This window comes from Pelodiscus sinensis, chromosome 17 (genome assembly GCF_052426305.1).
Source record: "Pelodiscus sinensis isolate ZL-2025 chromosome 17, ASM5242630v1, whole genome shotgun sequence".
Classification (NCBI taxonomy): Eukaryota; Metazoa; Chordata; order Testudines; family Trionychidae; genus Pelodiscus; species Pelodiscus sinensis.
In genome coordinates this window covers 8,732,300-8,745,400 of record NC_143068.1, presented here as the reverse complement: position 1 = coordinate 8,745,400, position 13,101 = coordinate 8,732,300, and the positions used below count along the sequence as shown (strand labels likewise).

Here is a 13,101-nt window from a genome sequence, read left to right as displayed (position 1 = left end):
CTGGACCAGGGTTGGTCATTTTTGGCCCCTCAGTCCTGGCACAACCTGCCAGCCTCCCAGCCAGCTCTTCACCTCCTACTGGCCTGCTGCCCTCCCAGCCTTGCTGGGCAGCCATGAGCCAGGCCCCACCAGCAGCTCGCTGTGGACAGCCTGTTACCCTGCCAGCCCTATGGGGCTCCCTACTGCTGGCCCTCCTCCAGAACTCTCTGGTCCTGCAACAGCTGGATCACAGATGTTGCTGGACCAGAGCTTCCCAGTTGGGAGTTTCAAAGTGTATTACCTACACTTTACTGAGGATAATTAATCTGAACCACACACAAAACATGTGCCTTCACTTGTCTCACTCTCCCACAGTGCTGGAACACTCTCTTGCTAGAACCAAAGCAACAGTAACTACAGTAGCACTCTGACTGCATGCAATAGGCTCACGATAAGTGCACAGAACAGACCGGGTTCACATTTAAAATTGTAATTTTTTCTGATACCCTAGACATTTTATTTAAAGACATTCTAGGCCTATCTAAATCTTAAAGCTTCTATAAAACTAGAGGAAATCTGAAACATGCAAGCAGTTGTATTGTTTTAATGAAAACCTTCCCTCACAAAAGGAAATAACCAAGACCTAAGATCTTTAAACTAAGGCTGTTAAGAGGCAGCTAACTGACTAATCGTGTAGACGATACAATTAGTCAATATGGGAAGGCGGTCTGGCCCGGCTCGTGCCAGTACAAGAGTCACCCCCACTGAGTCTCTGAAGTAGTAAGAACCAGGTGCACAGGCAGCCCAGCTCTTACTACATTTAAATTGAAGAACTGCAGCAGGGGAAGGTCCTGGACTGGCATGGTCCTGGACCAGCGCGAGTTAGCCACTAACCAGCCCCAGCCAGGACTCCACTCCTGAACCACGCCAGCCTCAACTGAGGCTGTGCTCCTCACAGAGCCAGTCCTGGCCAAGGCTGCACTCCTGGCCACTGGCTTTGCTATCTCCAGCCCTGGCTGGGGCCGCACTCCTTGCCGTCAGCCCTGGCCAGGGCTGTGCTCTCCCCTGACCTGATCCCGCTGGGCCTGGGCTTTCCACCGCCAGCCCAGCCCAACCCAGGCTATGATTCTGAACCTGGTAAGCCAGGGCTCTTTGGTCCAGCAACATCCATGGTCTGATGTTGCTGGACCAGAGTCCCAGATTTTAGAGGTTCAACCTGTACTTTATGCCAAATCAGAAGTTGTTGAGAAATACTCAATCACTTGCAGACAGGGGCCTGTGGCCCTTGGTCAGAAGTTAGAACCAGCGAAGACTATTTAGAGAACTGGGATAACTAATCCATACGAGCAGTGAAGGGAGGTGACTACTTCCTGCTGAAGCAAAGATTCCAGTTCTCTCCTTCATGATCTAATGTTTGTCAAGTAATCCGGCAAGGCTAAATGCAAGTCCCACAACACCACCTACCTGTGTAAAGTCTATAACATTTTCCAGAGCGGTTCCGGCCTGCACGACCTGCCCTCTGATTTGCTGATGCCTTTGATACAGGAACAACCACAAGGCATTCAATTGCTGTTTTTGGATTATAGGCCCGAAGCTTCACAAAGCCACAGTCGATCACAAATGCAATCCCATTAATTGTGATGGATGTCTCAGCAATGTTGGTGGCCACAATCACCTAAATATATCAGAGAACAGAAAGCTAATTTTGAGACCTTCCACCATTACTAGTGATAAACCAAACAGTCAGTGCAATAGGACTCTGATATGAGTAATTTGGAAATAACTCAAGTTAAAGAAACCACAAAGAATGCATCTGACACCTAAAGAGGCAATACACAGCTGAAGACGTTCACATCACATTAAAGGGATATTTACAACTTGAAATCTGTCAATTTTGTGAGTATAGAAGCATTTTCCTATTTAAACTAAGGAAACTGTCAATATATGAAAAATGACTATACACAAAGTGCTATCAAATAACTGAAAACGGAGAAAAATGTTTCCTTCTAATTTCTCTCTGTTATAATCACGGGTGACACTTGTAACAATAATAAAAATTGAGATGGCTGATTTAAGCTGACAGTATCCCTTTAAAGTTACACTCTTGTTGCATTAGATGTATACAGCAACAAGAAAATGATATAGCAGAATTCAGAGAAGTTTAATTTGTATTTCATCTGAAACAGCGAAAGTTAAACCCTCATAGCTGTTGACTAGTATCAGATCCATGGCCCTCCAGCGAGAGAATGATATAGCACTAGCTAGAGCCACACAGACGTAAAAGCTATAAAAGCTCATCCTGTGCAGGTCTGCCAATATATTTCCATTTCAGACATAGGCTCCACTAAACAGAAAAGCCAATTGTTCCCAAATGCAAGGTAGCTCTGTAATGTGGGAAAGTATCCAATACAAGCTAACAGGAGCCAAACAAGTGCAACCAAGTTTTAATTAATTTCTTCAGATCCAATTCTAGAGTATTAGCCCATTGTGCCACCAAGCCTCCTTTTATTACTAACATGGTGCCTTAGCTGCATAGATTGAAGGAAGAAATCCAACTGGAAAAGCAGGCAAGACTAGAGTACAGGTTGGACCTCCCTGGTCCAGCACCCTTGGGTCCCGAGTGTTCCTGAACCACGGAGTTTACCAGACTAGGAGAGGTCAGTACTCCCCTGCTGCCCCACTCCCAAGCTCCTCTCCTGGCGCTGAGGGTCCCAAAGCTGGGGTTCCTCATCCTGCCACTAGCCCAGCAGGGGATCCCTACCCTGCTGCCACAGGGGTTTCCCCAGGTGGGGTCAGGGCTGTCTGGCTGCTGCCAGCCCCACTCCCACCAAAGGTTCCCTGGCCACTGCCTGGCCCAGCCGGGGGTCCCCAACCCCTACAGGACTCCTGACTGGCTCCCACTTCCAGCCTACGCGGCTCTTTGGTCCCGCATGGATGTTGCCGGACCAGAGAGTTCCAGATTTCGGAGGTTCAGCCTGTACTTCAAAGAGGATGATGAGAAGTTTGAAGTGAATGAAGAAACACATTTGGAGACAGTGCAGACACTAAAAAATAGAGAAATTGATCAGGTACATGGAAGGGAAAGATTATTACAGCTATCACATTTGGGGAAGACTACAAATCTAGAAGAAATAGAGGGAAGCGAGAGGACTTTATGGTAGATGGACATGCAATGATTCCCTCTGTACTAGGGATGGCCAAACCACAGCTCATGAGCCACAAGCAGCTCTTAAAATGTGGCTTGAAGAGTCCCCAACATTCTCTGCCTAGCAGACCAGGGAGAGGAGGCAAAAGGGGAGAGAGGTCAGGTCTTCTGCCCTGCAGCAAGGCATGGAGCTAATAGCTTCTGCCAGACATGACTTGCCTGCTGAGAGCAGGGGGTGGGGGAGAGATGCACAATGTAAAGGTTCTCCCTCAACAGCTTCAGTCACATGCACCTCCCCTTTAACTCAGCAACCCTTCCCTGCATCTCCCCAGAGTTAGCTCCATGTGGACAGGCAATGGCAAACAGCTGGGAGCTGCAGGGAGGGACTTTTTTAGCTCCATGGGGAGAGACAGCAGCTGCAGTTCCTGGCTGTGCCACTGTCTCTCCCCAAAGCCACAGCTCCCAGCTTGCTACCTCCAGCACCTGCAGTACAGGTAGGAGGCCTAGTGGCACCATGTCACTAAGCAGGGCCAACAATCATTGCAACAATTGGGGAAGGAGAAGACATGAGTGTGGCTTCTGCCCTGAGCACCAGCAAGTGCCTTCTGTGGGGCTGAAGTTCCAAGATCCTCCTCCCTATCTGGCACAAATCCTTAGTCCTACTACCCTGACAATGAGCTGAAGCTCTAAGCCCCAGCAGGTGCACCCTGGCTCTCAAACTTCTGAAGATTGTTGAATGCGGTCAGAGTCAGCAAATGTGACCATCCCTGTTCTATATTGATAGTTTTCACTTGCCTTTTGAAAACTGATAGGCAATGTAAGCTAGGTAGAAAGGATGCCTCTATCAACCCAGAGAGTGCTTCATTTTAGAAAAGGGTGGGCAATATCTACAGTCAAGAGCGCTGGAATCTTCCTGGACAACAGGCACTACAGCAATGGCAGCCTTACCTTTCTGACACTATGTGAAACCCTCTCAAACACTTTCATCTGCTCAGAGGAAGGCAGCCCAGCATACATTGGAAGGACACGAAGATGTTTCTTCATCCCAGAGCGAGAAAGGACTCGAGCCTGTTCTATTAGCATAGAAACTACGGTCTCTACCTCTTCCTAGAATCAAATCAGAAGACAGACCAACAGAGATTTAGCCTTAAGATTGCACAACTCACTCCCAGCTGCATAAGAAATAGGTACACATAGAAATGTTGTCTCTAGTATCTTGTTACTAGATTGTGAAGAACTTCATATTGCCCCCAGCCCTTTTGGTCTCTTTTGTGCTTTGATTAGGAGTAAAATAGTTAACAATACTGTCATCTGAACTGTTCTTAGCTCCAGATTTCGCACTCAATTGAGATTAATGGTATTTGACTCCATTGCCACAGGACTCCTCGTGACTCCATTTAAAACTTTAGTTTCTGGTTGCCTGAAAACTGAGACAAACACCACTATGAGATGACTGTTATAAAAAGCTTAATATAGCAAAATAGGGTCTAGAGAATATTTCTTTTTAAAAAGCTTGGTATCTGGAGCACAAGATGATGGTCAATACTAATAGCACCAGTTTGCCAACTCCCATGACCAAGCCAAATTCGGCCACTAAAAAAAGCACGTAAACCATCTAAAACAAAATAAAATGAGATATGAATATGTTACCAAGGATCATAGAATCATAGAACCATAGAACTGGAAGAGACCTCAGAAGGTCATCAAGTCCAGCCCCCTGCTCTAAGCAGGACCAATCCCAACTAAATTAAGCCAGCCAGGGCTTTGTCAAGCCGAGACTTAAACAACTCTAGGGATGGAGACACCACTACTTCCCTAGGTAACCCATTCCAGTGCTTCACCACCCTTCTAGTGAAATAGTTTTTCCTAATATCCAACCTGGACCTCTCCCACCACAACTTGAGACCATTGCTCCTTGTTCTGCCATCTGTCACTACTGAGACCAGCCTCTCTCCATCCTCTTTGGACCCTCCCTTCAGGAAGTTGAAGGCTGCTATCAAATCCCCCTCACTCTTCGCTTCTGCAGACTAAACAGACCCAAGTCCCTCAGCCTCTCCTCATAAGTCATATGCTCCAGCCCCCTAATCATTTTGGTTGCCCTCCGCTGGACTCTCTCCAATGAGTCCACATCCTTTTTGTAGTGAGGGGCCTAGAACTGGACACAATACTCCAGATGTGGTCTCACCAAAGCCGAATACAGGGGAATAATGACATCTCTGGATCTGCTGCCAATGCTCCTCTTAATGCAACCTAATATGCCATTAGCCTTCTTGGCTACAAGGACACACTGTTGACTCATATCCAGCTTCTCATCCACTGTAACCCCCAGGTCCTTTTCTGCAGAACTACTACTTACCTGGTTGGTCCCCAGCTTGTAACTATGCTTGGGATTCTTCCGTCCCAAGTGCAGGACTCTGCACTTGACCTTGTTGAACCTCATCGGATTTCTTGTGGCCCAATCCTCCAATTTGTCTAAATCACTCTGGACCCTATCTCTGTGCTAAAGCATATCTAACTCTACCCCTAGCTTAGTGTTATCCACAAACTTGCTGAGGGTGCAATCCATCCCCTCATCCAGGTCATTAATAAAGATATTGAACAAAACCGGTCCTAGAACCGAACCTTGGGGCACTCCACCAGAAACCGACTGCCATCCTGACATCGAGCCATTCATCACTACCTGCTGGGCCCGGCCTTCTAGCCAGCTTTCTATCCATCTTACTGTCCATTTATCCAATCCACATTCCCTTAACTTGCTGGCAAGAATATTGTGGGAGACCGTATCAAAAGCCTTGCTAAAGTCAAGGTGTATCACATCCATTGACTTTCCCATATACACAGAGCCAGTTACCTCATCACAGAAGCTAATCATATTGGTCAGACACAACTTGCCCTTTGTGAATCCATGCTGACTATTCCTAATCACTTTCCTCTCTTCCAAGTGCCACAAAATGGATTCCTTAAGGATCCCTTCCATGATTTTTCCAGGAACCGAGGTAAGACTGACAGGCCTATAGTTCCCTGGATCATCCTTCTTCCCTTTTTTGAAGATGGGCACTCCATTTGCCTTTTTTCAATCATTGGGATTTCTCCCGATCTCCAAGACTTTTCAAAGATAATGACCAAAGGCTCCTCAATGACATTTGCCAACTCCCTCAGTACTCTTGGATGCATTAAGTCCTGACCCATGGATTTGCGTACATTTAGCTTTTCTAAATAGTTCCTAACCTGTTCTTTACCCACCACGGGCTGTCCATCTTCATCCCATCTTGCGTCACTTAGCACAGAAGTCCAGGAGCCTACCTTGTCCATGAATACAGAGGCAAAGAAAGCATTGAGTACTTCAGCTTTCCCCACATCATCTGTCATTAGGTTACTTCCTTCATCCAGTAGGGGCCGCACACCCTCTCTGATCACCTTCTTCTTCTTAACATGCCTGTAGAAACCTTTCTTGTTATCCTTCACATCCTTAGCCAGTCGCAATTCCATTTGTGCTTTCGCCTTCCTGATAACCCCCCAGCATTCTCAAGCTCTACATTTAAACCCCTCCCTGGTCATTTGTCCAAGTTTCCACTTTTTATAAGCTTCTTTTTTGTGCTTAAGTTCACCAAGGATTTCCCCTGTAAGCCAGTCCGGTCTCCTACCATGTTTGCCTCTCTTACTACGCATCAGGATGGTTTTTTTCTGTGCCTTCAATAAGGCTTCTTTAAAATACTGCCAGCTGTCCTGGACTCCTTTCTCCTTCATGTTAGCATCCCAGGGGATTCTGCCCATCAGATCTCTGAGGGAGTCAAAATCTGCTTTTTTGAAGTCCAAGGTGTGTATTTTACTACTCTCTTTTCTTCCTTTCATCAGGATCCTGAAATCTACCATCTCATGATCACTGCTTCCCAGGTTGTTACCCACCTCCACTTCCCCTATTAGTTCCTCCCTTTTTGTGAGCAGAAGTTCAAGCTGTGCACGGCCCCTGGTCAGATCCTTCAGCACTTGTGTCAAGAAGTTATTCCCAACATTCTCCAAAAACTTCCTGGATTGCCTGTGTACTGCCGTATTGGTTTCCCAACAGATGTCAGGGTGATTAAAGTCCCCCACGAGAACCAGGGCCTGCGATCTGGAAGCTTCTCTCAGTTGTCCGAAGAAAGCCTCATCTACCTCAGCCACCTGATTCGGTGGCCTGTAGCAGACACCAACCACAACATCATTGCTGTCGTTTGCTCTTTTAAACTTAACCCATTGACTCTCAACAGGTTTTTCTCCCTCTTTATACTGGAGTTCAGAGCAATCATAGTGCTCTCTGATGTGTAGTGCAACTCCTCCTTTTCTCCCCTGCCTGTTCTTCCTGAACAATCTATACCCTTCCATGACAGTGCTCCAGTCATGCGAGTCATCCCACCAAGTCCCTGTTATCCCAATTAAATCATATTTCTTGGACTGGTCCAGGGCCTCCAGTTCTTCCTGTTTGTTGCCCAGGCTTCTCGCATTAGTGTACAAACACCTCAGGTAACCAGCTGATCGCCCTATCTTCTCCATTCGAAACAGGATACTTGGCTTGCTCCTTTTGTTCACAAAGTCAAGAAAAGAAATTGCACTAAGCAAGGAATTTGGCATGCAAGACAGCAACAGCCTTCCTTCACTTGTAACCTCTCCCACTCCTAACACAAGAGAGCTAAACCACTTTTATTATTGTGCATCACAGCACCACCTAGAACAGTGTTCCTCAACCAGTGGTATGAGTACCCTTGGGATACTCAACAGAAGTCTGCGGGGTACGTCAACACAACTGAAATTTGGAGATAACTGAAATTTTTGTTAAGTTTTACAGCGCTTTATTATTTTTGCACTTTTTACACCCAAAAATTTCATCACTCACCCAGCTGCTATTAAGTTGTTTACTCAAATGTGTTGCAATGGTAGAAAAAAAATTGTGTGTGTCTGAAAACTGTAGGTACTGGGGGTACTTTTTTTTTTAAGGGGTACTTTATAAAAAAAGGTTGAGAAACACTGACCTAGAAGATCCACATGAGAGCAAATGTAAATAATGATTTACTAAGGACTACACAAGCACATGGACAGGACTTGACCACACTTGAAAGTTCATTTAGATTATAGTAGGATATTAATTTTAAGTGCGATGGCTACTCCTGAAAATCCCATTTGCAGACATCTAATACCTTACTGCTATCCCTGAATAACTCCATGTGTAGATAAGACACCAGTAAGAGAAAGTCCCTTCCCCAAAAATCTCATATCTGAAGGAAATCCACACTAACAAGGCAGCAATATTTACTGCATAGTTGTTGGCTTTGCAGTCATGCTTGTCCACAGAACCCATATAGGGTAATAAAAGCTTGTCAGAAGGAGATTAACATCTATGCAACCACATGAATTAAAAATCAAGCTGGAAAACATTTCTGCATCTGAAATACCAGCTAGCTTGAAATATTACTGATCAAGTAATTTTAAAGATATTTAACTTACCTGACACCATTTTATAAACTTAAAGTTAATAGCTCTTACAGTTGCAATTTCTACTAATTAAATGAGGTTTTACTAGCACCACTAAATCTTGGTGACTTAGACAAGTACATCTAAGTTTTGCATTATTTCCCTGGATAGTGAGAATGAAATCACCAACTAACATCAGAGAATGTAACTCAATATAGCACCACAAGTTTGAGGAATCTATTTTATTCTGAAAGTACTCAGTTGGCCTAATTCTGCTCCATTAATTTCCAAATCCTACTGCCTTTAATAGAAGCTGAGTTACATCAAAGATAAGTGTTTTGAAAATTCCGAAGTACAACAGGAATTTCTGGAGGGGGGGGGGGAGAGGGCGTGTCAGCTGTGGGAGGGGATAGTGGAGCTGGAGCACAGGAGAAAGAGACTGGGACAATGCGTTGCTCCTGCCTTTCCATGGACAGCACATGGGGAAAGCATGCTGGTGCAATGTGCTGCCCCAGCCTCATGCTTACTTGGAGGACCATGGGAGTGGGTGCGTTCGCACCCCCCATGGGTACAAGCCTGACAAAATAGAGACTTAACAGGGGGGTGCCTTTTGCAGGTACCTGGCCAGTTAGAAATGCCAATATATCTCCATCACTCTCTGTCTGGTGAATTTTCATCACAGTTTCCACTGTTGATTTGACATAATCTGGAACAGGACTGTGGGAAAAAAACAAACAAGTCTAAATACATGCATCAACACAGTATTCTCTCTTCAGTAAGGAAAGAATAAACTGTTCACATTGCATAGTTATTACAAATTAGTCATATGCTCAGCCCATGTAATTCATCATGTGCCTTCATTAAATTAATCAGTCAACTCTTGGGCCTTCCTGAATCCCATATCCACCAAATCAGAAGCATTCCATTTGTTCTCTTCATCAGCTTTTACAAACATATATGATGCTTGTTACATAAAAAGAAACATTTTAAATCTTTTGTTTCCTAGCAAATGAGAAATGAGACGACTATACATTTTTAGAACACTCAAGTGAAATTCTAGTACAAAGATTCTGAGCTAAATTTTCCACCAAGTATGAAACTGTTTACTGCAAATGCACATACAAAGGGTCCTCATTACCCAAATGTTGGATGCAATTTTTTTTTTAAATATGGCCATAAGCTTTTCCATTTCCCAATATTCTACAGGCTTAATTTTATAGGATCTTTGTAAAATTGGACATGCTTTCATTTGTATGAAGGAAGAGTGACATTTTCCCATACAAAATGTGATAACATATCAAGGTCTGTTTGTACAAATGTTAGTTAGCAGGGGCTCAAAGAGAGATGTGCATAAATTAGCAGACTTCTTAGAACATGTGATTTTAATAGCCTGCTGCCTGAGTGACCCCAGGGAATGCCAGGGTTTCCTCAAAACATTTTTCTCCCCCAGAAGTGTGCAGCTCACCTTTAAAATGTAGCATTAAGAAAAGACTTACTGGTAAGAGGCTAGACATGTTGCTTTCAAAGCAAACCAAGGGAAAACCAAACATCCAGATCTACCAATCTGTCTGTAACTTATACCATCATGGTAGCCAGACCACATTGTGCTCAAGATGGGGGATGGCCAGTGAATGGGAGATCTTTAGATAAAACCCAAATGCAGCACAAGTAGTGAGAAGGGCTTAAAAGGTGCAGTGCTTCATCCTCAGCATGGTGCACACAGATGTTACCAAGATTTGAGTGGCTACTCTTTTTCTTCTTAGATGTTCTTCTCCTAGCACTTCCTTACTCTTAGGAGTCGACTATACTGCTCCTTTTTGCGCAAACCCCCCCCCCCCCCCCCGAGCAAGAGCCGTTCTGCCACTTTTTTTCAGGCAGAATGGCTCTTGCGTGTAGACATCTCCTTTTTGCGCAAAAGCCCCTTGCACAAAAATGGTGGCTCATTAAGTATGCAAATGAGGCACAGCGATATTCACTGCTTTGCCTCATTTGCATATTTTCTTCAGCAAGAGAGCATCGTAGAGACGTAGCCTTACTGTTTTATTTTAAGCATCTCCCAGCAGCATCTGGAAGAAACAGCCTCAGAATGAGGGGTGCCTCATGCACCAGAATGTGACAATATGCCTATCACATTCACATTTCTTTGCTCAGTAAGAGTGCAAACTGAGTATTGAATTGTGGGTTTAACAAGCAGACTGATGCCATGGGACCTGTCCATCTCATTCTGAGAAGAGGGAGCATGAAGCTGCAGACAGGGTTGCCAATATATTTTCTGTGGAAGTAAGGGAAGTAAGCAATGAAATACCACTGGGCTTGTGCCCTCAAGGGAAGGAAAAGCATGAAGATGCCACTGAATCCCTGTAGGACTTGTCTGAAGCCTGCTAAAGCTCCTGAAGCCCTTCTCCACTGAAATCTGCTCCTGATGCTCACAAAACAGGAGAAAAACACATGCAACTGCAAAACAATTTCAGTTTTACAAACTTAATGTGTCAGCACCAAAACCACGTAGGAATATTTTGAAAGCACAACTGAAGTTCCCACAATAGCTGAATTCCATCCTGTTATGCCACTACTTACAAGGGTTAAACAGAAACAAACCTCTGTATATAAAAGATGTCTACCGGAAACGTTCTCCCCTCTACTGTAAGGATCATGCTGGTATCTTTACTGGGGTCATTAGTCTCATTTTGATTGAAGAAATCTCTAAATTTCTTGATAAATCAAATAGGAAATAAAAAAATTGATTGAACTCAGTATTTGAAAGAATTGACGCAGCTCCCAGAGAATACTGAAGAATGTCAATTTAATGTCACTTGCATCTTTCATCTTTCCAAATCCAACAATTTGTTATTTTCATATAAAGCTGACATCCTTATTTTTAAAAAATTAAGGCAAGGTTTTTGGTGCCCTATTCCTATTAATTCACTGTGGGAGATAGGTATTTCCAAGACCCTTTGAAAATCCCTGCCTACAGCTCTTTTGTGCAGTTATTATATGAACACTTTTGTACAACTACAGTTGGACTAGCAATTTAAAAAGTCACAATAATCAAGTAATCATGTATAAATATATGGTTAATATGTCTATATATTTTAACTGTCAAATATTTAATGTTCAGCTATTTTTTATAGCATACAACTCCTCAAAGATTTAATGGAGTATTTTAATGATATCTCTTAGGGATGTAAAACCCCATTTAAAATGTAAACTGGTTAAATTATATAGCATCACAGAACACTAGAACTGGAAGGGACCTCGAGAGGTCATCAAGTCCAGTCCCCTACCCTCACAGCAGGACCCAGTACCATCTAGACCACCCCTGATAGATGTCTGTCTAACCTGCTCTTAAAGATCTTCAGAGATGGAGATTCCACAACCTCCCTAGGCAACCCATTCTAGTGTTTAACCATCCTGACAGTTAGGAAATTTTTCCTAATGTCCAACCTAAACCTCCCTTGCTGCAGTTTAAGCCCATTGCTTCGTGCCCTATCCTCAAAGGCCAAGGAGAACAATTTTTCTCCCTCCTCCTTGTGACATGCTTTTTGATACCTGAAAACTGTTATCATGTCCCCCCTGTCTTCTCCTTTCCAAACTATATGTTTAACCAGTTAACTGGCCAGCTATGCAGTGGGCTCAGCCAGGTTGTAGCAGCCCCATCCAGCCGGGCTGGGTGCCAGTTAACTGGTTACCCCAATAAGCATGCTGATAGGACAGTGCTTACTGCATAACCGGTTAATTCTTTACATCCCTAATATCTCTTACAAAATACATTACAATATACATGTAAAATATTACCAAGAAAGGCACATTATCAGCATGTAAAATTAAGTTAGTATCAAATGAACAATGTATATTTTTGTGATGCATTAGTCTCACTTTCAGTTTATTTGCTAATTACCTACAATCTGTAATTCTCAACAGGCTTTTGCAGTGTTTCCCAACTGGTGCTCCGGGGAACCCTGGAGATCCACAAAGCAAAAGCAAGGGTTCCGCGAAGAGCCAGCACTCCCTCACCCCCTGTTAAAGAGACAGAGCCATGGCGAGGGCTTTTTTTTTTTTTTTTTTTTTTTTTTGCTCAACGAAATGCGGCAGGGTCTTTTTTTTTTAAGGCAACTCTAGGGGTTCCGTGGCCAAATAAAACTGGGAAACACTGGGCTATTGAATTACTAGTAGGAATTAGTATTTTTAATAATCAATTATTGTAACAATTTGTCATCACCAACATAGGACTTAAGTCTTTTAGTTTGACTGGAAATGAGCTACATTAAGTAGAAGGATAGAAGGAACATCTTTAAATAAAAGCAGCCATTTAGAAAAGAAATAGCCACAAATATATGACAGAAACTAATAGCCTTGCAAAAATGAGCTTATGCAACAAACACCGCTGCAAAGAAATAGAAACACAACAATGTCTCTACATATAGGTTCTTTTTGCCCATCACCACCATCCATACAATTCTCCAGGTAAGCAAAACACCTAGACAACACATCCTTTCTGCTAGAAGTAAAACTTCCACTTGAGCTCACTTAAT

The 13,101-nt window shown here is 43.7% G+C and overlaps 1 protein-coding gene across 3 annotated transcripts in view; it reads right to left on the bottom strand.

The window, feature by feature from the left end:
* The window catches only part of DHX35 (DEAH-box helicase 35), a 70,019-nt gene that overhangs the window by 35,855 nt on the left and 21,063 nt on the right, over window positions 1–13,101 (bottom strand). For all 3 annotated transcript variants that reach the window (XM_075901330.2, XM_075901329.2, XM_006126194.4), the window contains exons 9-12: window positions 11,168–11,280; window positions 9,190–9,286; window positions 4,073–4,231; window positions 1,444–1,654 (exon numbers count right to left, since the gene is read on the bottom strand). In XM_075901330.2, coding sequence (XP_075757445.1) covers window positions 1,444–1,654; window positions 4,073–4,231; window positions 9,190–9,286; window positions 11,168–11,280 — 580 coding nt within the window. The remainder of the gene's footprint in view (window positions 1–1,443; window positions 1,655–4,072; window positions 4,232–9,189; window positions 9,287–11,167; window positions 11,281–13,101) is intronic.